The 19771-nt window shown below is 39.5% G+C and overlaps 1 protein-coding gene across 7 annotated transcripts in view; it reads right to left on the reverse strand.

The window, feature by feature from the left end:
* myrf (myelin regulatory factor) overlaps nt 1-19771 on the reverse strand; it is a 93735-nt gene that overhangs the window by 20275 nt on the left and 53689 nt on the right. For 2 of the 7 annotated variants that reach the window (XM_061917179.1, XM_061917184.1), the window contains exons 5-21: nt 19225-19447; nt 19041-19141; nt 18797-18911; nt 14523-14719; nt 14357-14441; nt 12770-12880; nt 12593-12698; nt 7703-7903; nt 6049-6157; nt 5839-5948; nt 3200-3360; nt 3046-3121; nt 2871-2953; nt 838-906; nt 667-756; nt 451-518; nt 314-388 (exon numbers count right to left, since the gene is read on the reverse strand). In XM_061917179.1, coding sequence (XP_061773163.1) covers nt 314-388; nt 451-518; nt 667-756; nt 838-906; nt 2871-2953; nt 3046-3121; nt 3200-3360; nt 5839-5948; nt 6049-6157; nt 7703-7903; nt 12593-12698; nt 12770-12880; nt 14357-14441; nt 14523-14719; nt 18797-18911; nt 19041-19141; nt 19225-19447 — 1980 coding nt within the window. The remainder of the gene's footprint in view (nt 1-313; nt 389-450; nt 519-666; nt 757-837; nt 907-2870; nt 2954-3045; nt 3122-3199; nt 3361-5838; nt 5949-6048; nt 6158-7702; nt 7904-12592; nt 12699-12769; nt 12881-14356; nt 14442-14522; nt 14720-18796; nt 18912-19040; nt 19142-19224; nt 19448-19771) is intronic. The other 5 variants (XM_061917182.1, XM_061917183.1, XM_061917180.1 and 2 more) reach the window with 5 other exon arrangements.

Genomic DNA, 19771 nt, shown 5'->3' on the forward strand with positions numbered 1-19771 from the left:
ACACTGAGACGATGTCTAAGTCCGTTGTGTTTTTGAAACTGCACCAACTTCCTCAGAGTTTTCAACAAATTTGGAAAGTCTTATTCAAAGGATTATATGTGATTTGTACCTTTTCAGAATGTGTATGCTCTATTTTTGGCCAAAGTAAGACAAATCAAACAACCTGAAGTTGTATTTATTTTTAAGTTATCATGCCATGGTTTTACCATTAAAGTCCCACTTGGGGATACATTTTTCTCCATGCGCCCCCTGAGCTAAAATTAGTTTGACACCCCTGGCTTATAGTAAAATATTTGATATTTGGCTTGCTTACCTGATGTAGATTGGTTGTTATTTGATGTCACAATCGTAGATGATTGGTTAGTCAAGGCTGTGGTTGGGCAGCAGGCTGGCAACGACACATTGTAAGTACAAACATTTCCAATATGTTTATTTTTACTTGTCGTTTACCTGGCGTGGGAGTCGTGGGCTGTGGAACAAATGGACTCTTGCGTGAGGATCCTAGTGCAGCTCTGGACCTGTACCAATGACATCATATGATACTGCACTTCACACCAAACTTGGGTTTAACATAATGGTGTGCAGAACTACGCAAGGTTTAAAGATTTGATTAGAAAGAGAGATGGGAAGGTCACACGTAGCAGAAGAGAGTGGCATACATCGTACCATGAACATGCAGGTGGACAGAAAGTAATAGTGGCAGTGAAGAAGGGCATCCAAGACATGTAGAGACCACATGGGTAAACAACAGAGACACTACAGCAGAAAAGCAGAGATCATATAGAGAAAAACAATTAAAAATAATTATATATGCGCAGGAAAAGGAACGAGACATACCCATCTTTCTCTGTGACATCTCCTCTATGATGAAGAGTCAGTACATATAGAATGGACATGGAAATGACACTTAAGGAGAAAAAAAATACAAATATGAATATATTACATAAGTACATTTGCTATTACATTTAAACCAATAAAATAAATATATCATCACATTATATATTTATTACAATATTTTTTTTAAATGTGTCCCCCTCTTTATACTTTCAAAATACATTGACAAAGTTGCCAAAGCCAAAAGAGGCGGTGAAACCATTTTAGTGTTTTGTAAAAAGGTAACACAAAACAAAAAACAATAAAAGAGAAGAAAAAAGTATAACTAAAGACTTTGAGCAAGGTTTTTTCGACTAAATTGCTGTGGGAGCCACGGTACCAGAAAGTTAAGGACCAAGGGATCCAAAAGTCTTCCTTCAATATTAGTCTTATTTTCTATATTCTGGAGAACCAGTGTCCTCTACAGTAGACATTTGATTGTGGTCTATTTATTTTGTCTGAGTAAGAGGAGCACTATGCTGTTTTTAAATATGTTCTGTAAAAAATATATGTATTTTATGTGACATCACTCTTGTGTTTTTAAGACTCTGCTGAAAAAAATCTGAGTCCCTTACCAATTGAATAGCCCAAATAATGAAAAAGGAACCTTGAGTAACACTATGAGTATAACTAAAAAGTTTAACAAATGACTACTGACTGGATGTGAGGTAAACAAGCTACAGCAACATCTGAGTTACACAAATTATATTACGAAAATAATGTGTTTGCTAGCAAAGTTAAAGTGTCAATGCAAGAATCTGCCAATGTGTTTACAGTGATCCAAGATCCTCTGTACAACAGGAGCACTCTTGTGTTTTTAGAAATTTTCTGCGAACATGTTTTGTCTCCCACGTTTTGAATTGAACTCGGGGGCTGGTACGGTGTCATTCACGGGACAGATTTGGCTACCAGTAAATTGAAGACCTAACCAACCATCCATCCATTTTCTACCGTTTGTCCCTTTCGGGGTCGCAGGGGGTGCTGGAGCCTATCTCAACTGCACATTGGCGGAAGGGGTGTACACCCTGGACAAGTCACCACCCCATCACAGGGCCAACAAGATAGACAGACAACATTAACACTCACATTCACACACTGGGGCCAATTTAGTGTTGCCAATCAACCTATTCCCAGGTGCTTGTCTTTGGAGGTGGGAGGAAGCCGCAGTACCCGGAGGGAACCCACGAAGTCACGGGGACAACATGCTAACTCCACAGAGAACGATCTCGAGCCGGGGATTGAACTCAGGACCTTGGTATTGTGAGGCACATGCACTAACCCCTGTTATACCCTGCCGCCTAGACCAAACCAAATAAAATAAATTATATAGGACTCTTTCTTTCTTGTGGTGAATATATGTGAATAATTAAAAAAATAAATAATTGTTTGTCAATCCTTTGAGATAAAATGCAAGTGTAAGCCACTGTGTTGTTGATAACATTGTTTTTATTAATAATGACTGTGATGGTGATATAAATGATAAGTGATAATGATGATGTTGGTAGATATTGTTTCTGTTATTGTAATTCATGTTGTTGTTCACTATTATTTATGTGATTATTATTGTTACTGATATTGTTGTTGCTATTATTAAAGTCTGTTTTTCCTTTTTAGTATTGTATTAAATAAGTATTGTATTTGTATGTCTTCTAAATTTCTATAGTGGTGTTCAGCTGGTATTGGCTAGGGGGTTGGGTTTGCTCTATTTTCTTTTATTAGATGGACTAACATTGTGCGATTTTTGAAAAGGAAATAAATGAATAAAATTGAAAAACAAAAACAAAACAATAACCTAAATTAATCAAAATTAATTACATGATACTGACCATGACATGTATTCTATGAAGGAATAAATTAGTGAAAAGTCATGTGTGGTAAGGGCATAATGGCACGAACAAAACCATACAAAAGACATACAAATTAATGGTGGTTTTGTTGAAAAAACATAGTTTTCCAAATACACATTAGATAAATAAATATTAGTGCAGTGGTCTAACCTGAAAGCCATGACGATGACGAGGGCAAGGATGGTAGCCTGCATGAACCTATGACTGATACAGCCTTGGTCTGGAAGTGAGCTCTGTGGCATGTTAGACATGTCACATAAAGACAAATAAACATCTTAATACTAAATATTCTTCGTATGGCACACAATAAATTAGCAATGCAGACCTTGCTCCCAGGTTTGACTGTCGTCTTCCTCTTAAGTGGGCCGCTTCCTGTTCTGCTAAAATAACTTCCAGACTGGCTGCAGAGTTAAACACAACAAAGGACTGTTAAAATGTTCCTAAAAATAAACAATAATTATAAACAATTATGCCCTCACCTGATAGTGCCTCCACTCACGGTGCTCTTCATGCTGTCAAAGCGGCGCAGCTTGGCCAGTTTGCGGCTCCAGCGCTCCAGTTCGTCTATTCGTGTCTCCAGGTTGTCTGTCAGCTTGCACAGCTCCTTCACTGCTCCCACGTTCTCCATGAAGATACGCTCCTTCAGGGGGCATGCAGAATATATTTCTAGATTTGTTCAAAATCTTTAAAAACCTTTAGTTTTTCAGCTTTAGCTTTCATGTCCCTGAGCAGGTTCAGTACCTTGCTCAAAGGCACCTGGAAGTTCAGGGTAGTAATTGGTTTCCCCTGCACCGGTTAAATAAACTGTAATTTTCGACTCTTTTTTAAAATTGGATTTTTATCCTAATCAACATTTTTGGTCACAGATCCGATCTGATTTGGGGTCTCGACCTGATACTTAGACCAGTGGTTCTTAACCTGGGTTCGATCGAACCCTAAGGGTTCGTTAAATCAGCCTCAGGGGAGCCTCCGCCGCGAAGGTCAAGACACACCCGACTCATCGTGTAAATACAAACTTCTCCCTCTCGGCGCAGATTGGATACAACAATAGCAGAAGTCTAACTGATTTGCAGGTGTGTAATTCGTTGTGAGTTCATGCACTGTGTTGGTTTTTGTCTATGAACAAGGTGATGTTCATGTACAGTTCGTTTTGTGCACCAGTAAAAAAAACACAACTTTTTCTTGAATTTGAAAAAAATATGTATATATTTTTCACTAAAGAAGGGTTCGGTGAATGCGCATATGAAACTGGTGGGGTTCGGTACCTCCAACAAGGTTTAGAACCACTGACTTAGACAATAGATGGTAGAACTAACCGGTAATTTTTTTTATAGCAAGCGAAATAAGCACAATAACCCAAATCAAGCTTATTTTTTATCAAATTTAAAATGTTATGGCATTATTGTAAATCAGATGATGTGTTGAATTTGTGGAATTGAATGCTACATACATTTTTTTTTAACAAAATAAAGTGGCTAGTACAAAATAACAAGCAAAAACTACTATTGGCTCCTACTTAAATCCTTACTGTATCCACAGACCTACTCTCAGTGTTTGTAAACAATAACAAAAACTACTCAAAACGTCTTTTTAATAATAACAGCAATATAAAGACAAATATTGATCTAATCACGTTAGTATTGTTTACATACCGTATTTTGGGGACTGTAAGGCACATTTAAAATCAATTAATTTCTTAATAATCGACAATGGGCCCTTCACCCGGTGCGCCGAATGTACGTATTAATTGTAGTCGTGCTTACCGGCCTTGAAGCAATTTTTTTTGGTACACGGTGTAATGATAGGTGTAACCAATAGATGTCAATCTGGCGCATGTTCAAGAAAACACGCTAGCAAGCACCCGTAAGCAAGCAACACTAAAACTTTAATGTTTTATTGACAATATAGAAAATTACATATGGCACTCAGAAATCCGTCAAAATGTTTCATTACAACTTTGGTAAGCTACGAAGCTGCACCGCTTGATGGAATGCAAAGCATTACAGCTACCGTAGTCAGACGTAACTGTGCTTCAACATATGGGCATTATTAGGATTTTTGTATAAATACCCCAAAATTGCACCTAATGGGAGACATACAGTATCATCTGGTGTTTTATTTTGCAATGATATGCAAATCAACCTTTTTTTATCTGTTAGCAGCTGCTGATATGTATTTGGAATCTGCATACATGCCGAAAATTTGCACGCTTCTGTCATTATCATCCTTCTTTTTCTCTATTTATGGGGTATTCATCCTCCGCTGTTGCCATTTCTAATCTAAAATAGCATACAGTTCTGACTCAATCCGTCAGTAGACTCACTATGGAAAAGCTAATAACTACGGTAGATTAAGAGACGGTCAAAAAGCACTTTGTAAATAGTCTGTAAAACATATTGTATGCAACATTTTGATTGAAGGTGCACCATTACATGTTATGTAGACCACAAGGAAATGTTTTCAATGTAGAAAAAAATCATAATATTACCGCTTTATTGCGCCTTATAAAACCGCTTCGCCTTTTGTATGAAAATAGACCTGAATAGACCTGTTAATTGGCAATGAGCCTTAAGATCCATTGAGCCCTACGGTCCGAAAAATACTGTATGTATACACAACATACTAATTGTCGATAGTATCGATATTTGGATCAATCACCCTCACTTTACATTGAAGCTTTGGTGGTAAGGGGGTTGTCCTGCTTGGCATGTGTGCGTGTGTAGAATGCTTAGTCATTGCTTTTCCTAGATATTTGGATGAAACTTTGTTCATTTTCCGCCACAATGTTGAGGTAGTATCTTCGCACTGTGGATAGACAACACATTTTTTGCAGCTTGCTCTCACATTTGAGCTGGTGTTACTGTAATTCATGCAACTCCTGCATGTGTGTAACAAGGAATCAGGAAACGTAATTGTGTCTTTTTAAGCGTGCATCCATTTTGAAATAATTTTTCACGGGATTACGTTCTTTTGCCATGTAAACAATAGGACACAGCTGCCTTAAAGATCTGCATGGCAGCTCATCAGCTATATGCTGATCCATTAAAAAAGGCAAATATCGAACTCGGATCCGATCCCATTATTGGGACATCTTTAAAAAAATATTCATGTTGATTACCTTGTTGACAACTAAGAGGTTGGGAATGGTTTCACCGTTGGCGCACACCACATCTCCGCCCTCCTTGACTGCTTCTGGTAAGATTTGCTGGACTTCCTGAGCGATCACTCCTGGAGGAGAGAACAGGGTGACATAAAAAGTAAAACACACAAAAGAGATGTTAAGATAGTAAAAGTGATATAAAGAAAGTGACAAAACGAAATGAGTTACCGGTCTCTGCAGTGGTTTCTATACCGACAGTGGCAGCAAACTCGGGCTTGTATTGATAATGGACCAGCCTCATCTGGGAAATCCGCTTCAAATTGTCTGTGGTGTCCACCTGTGTGCATGAGATGCAGATGCCAATGTGACCAAAACATTTGAATTAAGTCATTTATTATGGTCCCAATATGGTTTTCCATATTGGGTCCATGATTTTGTTGCTAACTTGTTCACAGGTCCTCATATGGAAGGCACTTTTCCTTGTTGATGTCTCAAGAAGGGTAGAAATACAAGAACACACACACGCACAAGCACATACACACACGCACGCACGCACACACACACATGCACACAAACACACACTCACGAACACACACATTCTTGTATTTGGGAAATTCTTGTGACCTCCGAAAAATGCCTCCCTCTTTAGGACTACCCTTTCTAGATATATAAAGATTTGTATTTAGAACATTGATAATATATACACGCTATGCAGACATAAAAAAGCTTGTTGTGAAAAATGTGTTGAAATTTCACAAGGAAAAGGTCACAGTTTCAAAAGAAAAAGTTAGAATTTTGGCAGTATTATAATAAAAGTCGTAATTTTTCTCAACACAAGTCAAAATTTTACAAGAAAAACTGAACATTATAATGAAAGTTGGAATTGACACAATAACAGTTGCAATTTTACAAGAAAAGCTTATCATTTTAGCAATTTTTTGAAAAGAGTTGTAATTTTACTCGACAAAAGTCACAATTTTATAAGAAAACTTTAAATTTTTTGGGCAATATTATAATAATAATCTGAATTTTTACTTGGCAAAATTATGCAAAAAGTCACAATTTTACTCAAAAAAGGTCACTATTTTACAAGAAAAACCCCCAAAAATGGGCAATATTGTGATAAAAGTCGGAATTTTTATCTGACAAATGTCACCATTTTACATACAAAAGTAATAATTTTATGAGAAAATATTGCAATATTACGGAAAAAGAAAGAATATGAGAAATTGTTCCCAATTTTTAAAGAAAAAAGTTGACATTTTGAGAAAAAGACTGCTTTAAAGGTATATTCCATTTACCGTTTACCATTTTACCATTTCGATTTATTAGATACACTTCTTATTACATACGTTGGCCGGAAAACATTTCAAACTTTTACAGTTGTCTGTCTATCTGTGTTGTCCCTGCGATGAGGTGGCGACTTGTCCAGGGCGTACACCGCCTACCGCCCAAATGTAGCTCAGATAGGCTCAGGCACCAGCCGCTACCCCAAAAGGGACAAGCGGTACAACATGGATGGATGGACACACACTTGTTATTTCATATGTTCACCAGAGGGGGAGCACTTTTAAAACCGACACACAGTCAATTTGAAAAATCCCTCCTTTTTGGGACCACCCTCTTTTTGATAGATTTCACCACCAGGGGTGCAAATGAGACATTCTCTGTTAGATGCAATGGTTTTTCTTATTGGAACCTAACTTGTTCACCGGTCCTCATATGGAAGGTCTTTTACTTGTTGATGTCTCAAGAAGGGTAAAAACACACACACACACACACACACACACGCACACACACACACACACACACACACACACACACACACACACACACACACACACACACACACACACACACACACACACACAAACATCCTGACCTCTTGCACGTTCTCTTTGGCTCGGATATCCGACGGATGCACCAGGGAGCCCATAATTTTGACGTTGCCATGGACAACGAGGGCCTCGTCAGGCCGGTCCGTGTTGACGCCGACCCTCCCGTGGTGGTAAACCGAGTCGGGCAATTGGCCTCGCTGCCACAGCACCTCGTTGTCACTTTCAAACTGGCCTGGGTTGGATGCCTGTGACCGCCAGACATGGAAGAAGTGCAAAGAATCTGACCTTCAATTATTAAAACAACAAGCTAAACATGTCAATATTTCCCATTATATATGGACAAAATTATTGGGACAAATTTAACAATCAATAAGATCACGGGTGTCAAACTCAAGTCAGCGGTGGCGTAGCTCGGTCGGTAGAGCGGTTGTGTCAGCAACTTGAGGATTCCAGGTTCTATACCCGCTTCTACCATCCAAGACACCTTACCCACCTGCTCCCAGTGCCACCCACACTGGTTTAAAATGTAGCTTAATTTAACCTCTTAAGGCCCAAGCTGTTCGTTTACATGCTTTTTTTAATTTCTCTTTCCTGTTTGGATTCATTGGACCCTAATTAGAACAAAAACAAAAAATCATCTTTTTATATGATATACTTAGTTCCTAAGTACACACACGTGTACTTCATGTGTCGTGACATGCTAACTTTTATTATTATTATACTCTTCTGACACCACCAGATAGCAGTATATGTCGGCATAAGACTCCAAGTGTACACAATTTTGGAAATAGGAGCTAAAAGGTGCTTTTTTGATTGATTGATTGATTGATTGAAACTTTTATTAGTAGATTGCACAGTACAGTACATATTCCGTACAATCGACCACTAAATGGTAACACCCGAATAAGTTTTTCAACTTCTTTTAGTCGGGGTCCACGTTAATCAATTCATGCTGTACACGCATGTGGCCACAAGGCTTTTATTTAAAGATATACAGTAGATAATGTAGTAGTGCTTTGAGTCTCTCGGGAAAAGTGCAACATAAATATAGGGGGGAACAATTCTGAGCACTCTTCAGATTGAGGGCTGAACAGGATTAATTGAACTCCCCACTAAACACCCCCCCCTTCCCTTCACACGCGTGCATGTGCTGTATAACAACACAATTAAAAAACATTCATGTTGTCTCCTGGACTCTATGCAAGTGTGCGCGGATTGGAAAGATACAGAGGTGTGATGTGAATGTGGCTGCTTTTTTTTGGCTTTGACAAAATGTGCATGACAGCCAGTGAATGTGTTTTTAATTGGAGAGACATGTTTTTAAATCCAAATTGTGTCAATGGACTGACACAAAAATATGAGGAAAAAAGGATATGGAAATATCAGCCTGACAGTTTGGAAGTGTGAGCTTAGGGAAAACGCAGGGGGAGATACTGTGGGAGAGAGTTGCTTTGTGTGCGCTCTGAGATGGCTGTGAATGTTGGTTTGGCTCGTTTGAATAATCCGATTACTGGTCGACCATCTCCTCTTCAAGCTGCAATATTTCAAATGCACTCAAAAACAGCAGAATTCGGGAGATTTGTAACTTCCGTCTGGTTTTCGCTAGACAAGCATCTTTAATGTGTTTTTTAGTATAGACATGGTTCAATTGTTTTTTTTCAATAGCTTTGTTACCTGCTCAGTGGCCTTGTGGTTAGAGTGTCCGCCCTGAGACTGGAAGGTCGTGTGTTCAAACCCCGGCCCAGTCAAACCAAAGACTATAACAATTGGACCCATTACCTCCCTGCTTGGCACTCAGCATCAAAGGGTAAAAATGGGGGTTAAATCACCAAATGATTCCTGAGCGCGGTCACCGCTGCTGCTCACTGCTCCCCTCACCTCCCAAGGGGTGAACATGGGGATGGGTCAAATGCAGAGGATAATTTCACCACACCTCGTGTGTGCGCGACTATTATTGAGACTTTAACTTCTACTTAGTTTAAGTGGTGTCATTTGTTGATGTGTATAGGTACAAACCCTGTTTCCATGAGTTGGAAAATTGTGATACATGTAAATATAAATGGAATACAATGATATGCAAATCATTTTCAACCCATATACAGTTGAATGCACTACAAAGACAACATGTTTAATGTTCAAACTGAAAAACATTTTTTTTTTTTTCAAATAATCATTAACTTTAGAATTTGATGCCAGCAACACGTGACAAAGAAGTTGGGAAAGGTGGAAGTAATACTGATAAAGTTGAGGAAAGCTCATCAAACACTTATTTGGAACATCCCACAGGTGTGCAGGCTAATAGGGAACAGGTGGGTGCCATGATTGGGTATAAAAACAGCTTCCCAAAAAATGCTCAGTCTTTCACAAGAAAGAATGGGGCGAGGTACACCCCTTTGTCCACAACTGCGTGCGCAAATAGTCAAACAAAACAACGTTTCTCAAAGGGCAATTGCAAGAAATTTAGGGATTTCAACATCTACGGTCCATAATATCATCTAAAGGTTCAGAGAATCTGGAGAAATCACTCCACGTAAGCGGCATAACCGGAAACCAACATTGAATGACCGTGACCTTCGATCCCTCAGACAGCACTGTATCAAAAACCGACATCGATATGTAAAGGATATCACTACATGGGCTCAGGAACACATGAGAAAACCACTGTCACTAAATACAATTTGTCGCTACATCTGTAAGAGCAAGTTAAAGCTCTACTATGCAAAGCGAAAGCCGTTCATCAACAACATCCAGAAACGCCGCCAGCTTCTCTGGGCCAGAGATAATCTAAGATGGACTGATGCAAAGTGGAAAACTGGTCTGTGGTCTGACAAGTGCACATTTCAAATTGTTTTCGGAAATATTCGACATCGTGTCAAAGGGAAAGCGAACCATCCAGACTGTTATCGACGCAAAGTTAAAAAGCCAGCATCTGTGATAGTATGGGGGTGCATTAGTGCCTAAAGCATGGGTAACTTACACATCTTTGAAGGCACTATTAAGGCTGAAAGGTACATACAGGTTTTGGAACAACATGTGCTGCCATCTAAGCGCCGTTTTTTTTCATAGACGCCCCTGCTTATTTCAGCAAGACAATGCCAAGCCACATTCAGCAAGTGTTACAACAGTGTGGCTTCGTAAAAAAAAGAGTGCGGGTACTTTCCTGGCCCGCCTGCAGTCCAGACCTGTCTCCCATCGAAAATGTGTGGCGCATTATGAAGCGTAAAATACGACACCGTAGACCCCGGACTGTTGAACGACTGAAGCTCTACATAAAGCAACAATGAGAAAGAATTCCACTTTCAAAGCTTCAAGTGTTGTTAAAAGAAAAGGTGATGTAACACAGTGGTGAACATGCCCTTTCCCTACTACTTTGGCACGTGTTGCATCCATGAAATTCTAAGTTTATTATTTGCAAAAAAAATAAAAAATTATGAGTTTGAACATCAAATATATTGTCTTTGTAGTGCATTCAATTGAATATGGGTTGAAAAGGATTTGCAAATCATTGTATTCGTTTATATTTACATCCAACACAATTTCCCAACTCCTATGGAAACGGGGTGTATAAAATATCGCCACTTTTGCTAGTAATTTGACAGCTATAGAAAAAATGGTTAATGCAATACTTTTTATTAATGCCACTGTGGCCTCTGGAATTGATTACAATAAAAACGGCGTATAATTTACGTATGAGATTTGCAGGGTAGTCAGTTGCAGGGTGGTCAGTTGCAGTTCTCATTTGCTGAAATTCATCACGAGAGCTGAATGCATGTTTTCAAATGGGCCATGTGTTTGAAACCTGTGATTTATATCAGATGGCATTTCTTACGAATACATTTTTGGACACTTTCTAGCTTTAAACCAGGGGTGTTAAACGTAGACACCCATGACACAAAATTATTATGGCAAGTATAAAAATTTGTTGAAATTTTTGAATGAAATAAACTGCTCTTCTAAATGTGTCCAATGGATGTCACAATAGCAATTATTTGCATCCCATGCAACAGGAGGGCCATGACTTTAGAAAGGGCGGAGCTATGTGTTAAGATAGAGGCCTGGGGACACATTATCTGGGCACACATAAATAAGCTGAAATAATATGTATCCCCTTCTAATTTCATGTGTGATTCATCAAATGAGGTCAAATTCTCAAGTGTTGTTGTAGATTATCTGTACACAATAAATCACATGAAGTTAGTACACCAGTTGAGAAAATGAGTAATTTACATTAATAACGTCCTGTAATTTGATTTTGATTTAACTATTTATTACATCTTCTGATAGATTAACATTTTATACCAATGAGAGCATTTTAAAACTCTGCCAGACTCAAACCTATTTGACTGTTGAATATTATGACATCATTAATTTAGAAATGATAAATCACAAGAAATGAAGATTGACTACAAAGAACAGCAACATGTAAGTGTAAAAAAAACAAGAAGTCTTTATGATTTGTATGTTTTCAGATTGTGCTTGTTCTATTTAGAGGCAAAGAAAACAACCTGAAGTTGTCTTTATTTTTTATTTATCGTGACATGATTTTACCAGTCCGGCCCACTTGGGAATAGATTTTCCTCTATGTGGCCCCTGAGCTAAAATGAGTTTGACACCTCTGCTTTAAAATGTGTGGGGGCAGTTTGAGGAAGCGCACTTTCTGTTCAGAAAATGCAAACAGCAGACGAACCTTGGCCTCAACAACTTCATACACATTTGAGTTCAACACCATATTTTCTTACAGGTGCGATAGACAAGAGTCCCAATACTTTTGTCCATGAACACAAATTAATTTTACTATAATGTAAAATGCATTGACATTTGGCATTTGAAATTTTTCATTGAAGTGATTAAGAGAGAAACTATCATGCATGGAAAGTAAAAAAGAACAATGTCACATTCACAACTGATAAGATTGCTGTAGGAGGCAGACAGACATGGCTGGACGTTACCCTGACGATGATCCTCTCAGACACCTGAGCAGCCACAGTGTAGGTCTGACTGTGGGACTGAGCGTGCAGCGCCACCACCAGCATGAAATACCTGCGAGGGCAACATAAGCGGTCTGGCACTAAACTTAGAACCAAGTTGTGATGTGTTTGCACGTCTTTCACCTCTGGTCAGGGTTTGGTTTGCCTTTCTTTCTCATGTTGTTTGCTGTGGTTTCACTGAAGTGGAGCCGCCCCACTGTGACCTTTGTGACCTGCTCTGGGGGCAACGTGACCCTGAAAAGAGAGAGGAAATTCATGAAGAAGATATTCCTGCACCTTTATTAATAACTCTTGTCAGTATTATTCATTAAATGTAATATATTGGCCAGATACAAAACCCAAAACCAGTGAAGTTGGCACGTTGTGTAAATCGTAAATAAAAACAGAATACAATGATTTGCAAATATTTTTCAACTTATATTTAATTGAATAGACTGCAAAGACAAGATACTTCGCATTCGAACTGAAAAACGTTACTATTTTTGGAAGTATATTTTTGGAAGTATTATCCGTAATTTAATGCCTACAACATGTTTCAAAAAAGTTGGCACAAGTGGTAAAAAAGACTGAGAAAATTGAGGAATGTTCGTCAAACACTTATTTGTTAAATCCCAGAGGTGAACAGGCTAATTGGTGGGTGCCATGGTTGGGTATAAAAGCAGCTCCCCTGAAATGCTCAGTCATTCACAAACAAGGATGGGGCAATGGTCACCACTTTGTGAACAAATGTGTGAGCAAATTTTCAAACAGTTTAAGAACAACATTTTTCAACAAGCTGCTGCATCTATGGTCCGTAATATCATCAAAAAGTTCACAGAATCTGGAGAAATCACTGCACGTAAGCGATGATATTACAGACCTTCGATTCCTCAGGCAGTACTGCATCAAAAAGCAACATCAGTGTGTATAGGATATCACCTCATGAGCTCAGGAACACTTCAGAAAACTATAGTTCGTTGCTACATCTGTAAGTGCAAGTTAAAACTACAATGCAAAACCAAAGCCATTTATCAACAACAACCAGAAATGCCGCCGGCTTCGCTGGGCCCGAGCTGATCTAAGATGGACTGATGCAAAGTGGAAAAGTGTTCTGTGGTCTCACGAGTCCACCTTTGAAATTTTTTGGGAAACTGTGAACGTCGTGTCCTCCGAACCAAAGAGGAAAAGAACCATCCGGAGTGTTATAGGCAGAACGTTCAAAAGCCAGAATCTGGGATTGTATGGGGGTGTATTAGTGCCCAAGGCATGGGTAACTTACACATCTGTAAACGCACCATTAATGCTGAAAGGTACATACAGGTTTTGGAGCAACATATGTTGCCATGCAAGCAACGTTATCATGGACGCCCCTGCTTTTTTCAGCAAGGCAATGCAAGGCAATGCAAAGCCATGTGTTCCCAAACAGTTTACTGAGTGTTGTTAAAAGGAAAGGCCATGTAACACTTTGGTAAACATGCCCCTGTGCCAACGTGTTTGCAATGTGTTGCAGCCATTAAATTCTAAAGTAAGGATTACAGTACTTGCAAAAAAAAATTTAAAATTGTTTTTCAGTTCGAACATTAAATATCTTTTCTTTGCAGTCTATTTAATTGAATATAAGTTGAAAAGGACTAGCAAATCATTGTATTCTATTTTTATTTACGAACTACATAATGTTTTGTATTTAACTGCTCTCTTTCTTTTAGTGTCAATCCAAGTTTCTACACTCACAAAACAGGTTTGAAAGGCCTCTTGCTGCGGTCCGACTGCGACTGCTCCACACTGATGGACTGGTTCATGGCCTCCACCTTGCAATCCAGAAAAAACAACGCCACACTAAATAAACACACAGCGGCGCTCCACATGACAGGACAGCATGAGTCACCACGGTCCCTCACTTTTACTCCGTTGAGTTTGAGATAGAAACAATCGATGGGCTGCAGGCCTTCGCTCGTCTTGACATACTTGGGATCCCCCAGCATCCCCACGTACACCGTCACCTGGAAGTGATTCTTCTTCTGGCACACAAACGCATCGTCGGCCAAGGAGAAGTTGAAGCCTTTGTCAGCATCGACGCGGTAGGTTGGCATGGGACTGAAGACAAAATATGGCGACATACTGTATTATGGATCATGTTTTCGTAATTGCTTTAATACACGTTTGGATGCTTATAACAGTGTTTTTCAACTTTTTTTGAGCCAAGGCACATTTGTTGCATTGAAAAAATCCGGAGGCACACCACCAGCAGAAATCTTTAAAAAACGAAACTCAGTTGACAGTATAAAGTTGTTGTCGCAACTGTTGGATATGACTTTAAACCATAACAAAGCATGCATCAATGTAGCTCTTGTCTCAAAGTAGGTGTGCTGTCACCACCTGTCACATCGCGTCATGACTTCTTTGGAGTTTTTTGCTCTTTTCCTGTGTGTAGTGTTTTAGTTCTTTTCTTGCGCTCCTATTTTGGTGGCTTTTCCTGTCTTGTTGGCGTCTTCCTATAGTCTTACTTAAGCGCTATTCCCCGCACCTGCTTTGTTTTAGCAATCAAGGATATTTCAGTTGTTTTTATCCTTCTTTGTGAGGACATTGTCAATTGTCATGTCATGTTTGGATGTACTTTGTGGACGCCGTCTTTGCTCCACAGTAAGTCTTTGCTGTCATCCAGCATTCTGTTTTTGTTTACTTTGTAGTCGTTTTTAGTTTTGTTCTGCATAGTCATCCGTAAACTTCAATGCCTTTTCGTAGGAGCGCTGACCTTTTGTTTATTTTTGGCTTAAGCATTAGATACCTTTTTACGTGCACGTTAAAATGATTCCCGGGCGTAGCCACCACTGCTGCCCACTGCTACCCTCACCTCCCAGGGGGTGATCAAGAGTGATGGGTCAAATGCAGAGAGTAATTTTGCCACACCTAGTGTGTGTGTGACAATCATTGGTACTTTAACTTTTAACTTAACTTTTTACCTTCACATTGCCTCCCGTTGTTTCCAAAGCAATTAGCTACCGGCTGCCACCTACTGATATGGAAGAGTATAACGCGGTTACTCTGCTGAGCTCTAGACAGCACCGACACACTACAATAACACATCATTTGCAGACTATAATTACTTGTTTGCAAAATATATTTTTAACCCAAACAGCTGAGCTTGGCTCACCCCGAGCGGGACAAGTGGTAGAAATGGATGGATGGAGGTGAAATTAAATAATCTCCCATAGCAGACCAGACTGTATCTCACAGCACAGTGGTTGAAAAACACTGTCTTAGAGGGCCTGGTCAACCTTCAAGTGTGAAATTAGCTAAGTAAACCCCTGCTGCTTCTAACAGGACTGTTTAGAGAGGGTTACAAGGGTGCTGTAATTATTGATCCTTGTACAAATTTGTTCAATAAGTATTCCATTCTTTTAGAATATTGCAGCCTTTTTTTGTGATTGTCACGGCCCAAAAACACCCGAATTTGTAGCAGCTTTTTTAGAAAGTTGTGGCAAAAGTTGCAATGCTTTGAAGCATTTTCTTTTCCAATAACATTGACTCAATTTGTGATTTAATGAATGTGATTACAATGGTTTAAGCATTCCTTGAAAACGTAACTAAAACATCACTAAAAACTGGAAAACAAATACAGGACCAAGAAGGATCAACAACTCAATTTCCCCGCTTTCTACTTGTCTGTTCAAACTCTGTCTGTGTGCAACAATGTCAAATGCATAGGCCACCTCATCAATGACAATGTGGAGGATGATGCTAACATCCTTAGACAGAGAAGAATGCTGTATGTCCATGCCTATATGCTAGTGAGAAAATTTCACTGTTCTGATGAAGCAAAGGTGTATTCATTTAGAGCTTACTGAACCCCTAATTACACAGCACGCCTTTGGGTGAGGTTCAAAAAATGAGAGCTTGTAAAAACTCCAGGTTGCATATAATGACTGTCTCAGAATCCTGCTGGGAAAGCCCAGGGGTAGTAGTGCCAGCAAGCTTTTTTGTGATTTAGGGATAAACACCTTTCACGGCACCCTGAGAAAACTGATGTTAAATTTTATACATTGACTGCAGGGGTCAGAGAATGATCTTTTTATACAGACAACCAATCCGAGGTGTAGTTCTGTTCGGTACCAATCGTATGTATGGAAACACTGCTTTCTGTGCCTTTTATAGAATGTCTACTAGACACATTTTAACGTGTAAATATATATTTTTTATTGCTTCTTTTATTTATTTATTAGATGCCTTTTACTGAATATGCACAAGCACTGTTTTTAATATCATGTGATAATGCCTTTTATACTGTATTTTTTTGTTTTGTTTTATTTACTGTATGTGATTGTATGTCTACTTGGACGTTGGAGTCTGCAATAAAGCTTGATTGATTGAGTATAAATGTTTTACTTGTTTCACTAAAAAACAGTCACAAGATGGCACTAAAAGCACATACTCAGAGCTCATTGTCAAATTATTTTCCTGTTTTAATTAATTATAGCTAATATCAGTCGGATTTACATATAATTACTGAAAAAACCCCGCAACTAAAGGCTTTCTTGCTATCCGCTGTCTGCTCTGATGTCCACAAGTTGAAGATGTCCATGTATGTTTTATGATTGAAAAAGTGTTTGTCCATTTTAAACATTCATTTATGCACACACGTGAAAAACATTTGTGAACTGTTGGGAGCGATCTACAGCGGAAATTTCTGTTAAATGTGAGACAGTGAGAGGTTATCATCACACCTCAACATGTCCAACATGTTAATGCTGCCTTTTTGCTTAAGTAGGCATTGCAAATGAAAATATGTTCCTAATTGTCTTTTCTTGGATAAATAAAGGTTAAATTAATATATTATTATGTACAAGCAAGGTGAGGATGTCGGTGTTCGGCCAAATGTCAGAAACTGTCACGGCCCGGACGCACCCATCTGTGCGCTGCGCTGGGCGCACCTCCAAGAGCGCGGCAAGCGCGCGCCACAACAGCTGCAGCAGGCGGCTGCATTAAATCGGCTCAATCAGCAATCTACACACCTGTCGCTGATGAGCTTCCCTGCCTTCTTAAGCCAATGCAAACCTGCGTTCTGGGCTAGAACGTAGCGATCTGTTCCTGTACAGTAAGCCGACAAACCCTATCTCTATGCACTGTCTCTCTCTCTCTGTGTTTTCTTCCCCTCCGTATAAATTGGTCTCGTCTCCCCGTATTCCCTCTGGTTCCCTGGCTGCTTCTTGGATCTCGACCTCCCGCCTAGACACAGACCTTCGACGCCTCTCTATTGCCCCCGACTTCCTGCCTGTTCTCTGGACCTCCGAGTCTATTTTGCCCCTCTTGGACTTCTACACTACCGGTAACGCTAAACAGTTAATTTCCACACATAGTCGCACACCATACATTGTTTGGATTAATTACACTCCTCATTTACCTTGTGAATATAGAATAATTAGCACTAAAACAATGTCCCTGCTGTCTGTGCGGTCTTCTTCCCCTGTGAACGCATAACAGAAACAGGTAGAAGGTCTGAGCTAAGCGGGGTGAAGACAATTGTATTTTCTTGTGCCAAAGTTATGAACTCTCTGGTGTTTGTCTGTCTGTTAGGTAGTTAAAAACATAGCTCAAAACGTTATGAGTAGATTTTGCTGAAACTTCCAGAAGATGTTACGAATGGGATAAGAAAAAAGTGAATAGAGTTTGGAAGTGAACTGAATCACCGTGTTGATTTAGGATTTTTTTAAAAGGCGGATGTCTGCGCTCTCTGAGTACTTTTCTGTTTTTTTTCTTTCATTTCTTATGGGAAAGTAGTTTGTGAATGTTAACAAATACAGCACCATAGAGAAGTTCACTGTAATCTCCAAACCACGTTCAACATATTTTCCCTTGTGTGATGTTTACTATTGAAAAGTCTGGTGAGATTATCTTTACTCATGACTCTCTGTTTCCAACACAGCCTGTGTAGTTTCTCCCTTCTCCCTCCCCGTCCTCATGTAGACTTTCTTAGCCGAAACCTTGCACTTAATCACTCCCCCGCACAGCTCACCTCTGAGGAATTTATAGACCTCTGTAACCTTGCCATGCCAGTTCTGCGGTTGAATTATCTTTTCAAACAATTATAACTCCTTTCATTTTTCGCTCTCGGGGGAAACTGCCTTCAGTTCTTTAGCCTTAAAATAAAGATTTATCGAAATGCATTCAACCCACAGCTCTTTGCAGTTAGCATCGTAAAGTGGTGTCCACTTGTTCTGCTGGTGAGGTTGCCACTTGATGCACTGATAGTTGGGATCCAAGTAGCCGTTGTCTGCATCCTGCATCAAACCTGTAATAAAGAAATGTAAAATATGAGGATTTAAGTACTGATGGCCAAAACTACAATTTTGTGCAGACTTAATAGTTAAGACTGGGTGATGTAAAGGTGAGGAAGACAGAAAGATGTCTGCCTACCTACCTGGTTCTTGTTTGATGATACCTGTGAGGATTTGGGAATTGAGGGTGCTGTTGGGTGATTCACAGTGCTTCCTCTTTTTGGCCTGATGGACAGGAATTCCACTTTTGCAGCAAACAAAAAACACATTTTGACATCTAATTATACAGCGAGGGAACAAGAAGGTCTTCTTTCCACGGTCACTCACTCCTGCCCCTGCGGATGCTGCAGCAGCTGGTGGAGCATCTGTGTCTGCTGCAGGTCTCCACCTGCACTTGTAACCGGGCCGATGGGATACTGTGATATTATTGGCTCGGGCTTCAGGTACATGTCCCGGTGCATGCTGGGATAGTGCCCGTGCGGTGGGAGGGGTGGCGTTGGGGTCATGTGACACATGTTTTCCGGCGTCATGGTCCTTATCATGTTGGGATCTAAAAGGCACAGGTGCATGTTTACACAGTCAACAAAGATCTACATTTTTCACAACAACTGTCAGCTAGTCTACTTCAGACAAGTAATGAGGTACTATATAACGTATTTTTCGGATTATAAGTCGCAGTTTTTTTCATAGTTTGGCAGCGGGTGCGACATATACTCCGGAGCAATTTATGTGTGAAAGTACTAACCAATTGTTTCTTTACTTCCACAATTTTCTAAAATCATTGAAAAACTGTTCAATAACAGATTAGAGAGTTTCATAAATAAAAATAGAATATTCGAAGAGAACCAATATGGATACAGAGCTAATGTTTCAA

The sequence above is a fragment of the Nerophis ophidion genome, linkage group LG12, assembly GCF_033978795.1.
Source record: "Nerophis ophidion isolate RoL-2023_Sa linkage group LG12, RoL_Noph_v1.0, whole genome shotgun sequence".
NCBI lineage: Eukaryota > Metazoa > Chordata > Actinopteri > Syngnathiformes > Syngnathidae > Nerophis > Nerophis ophidion.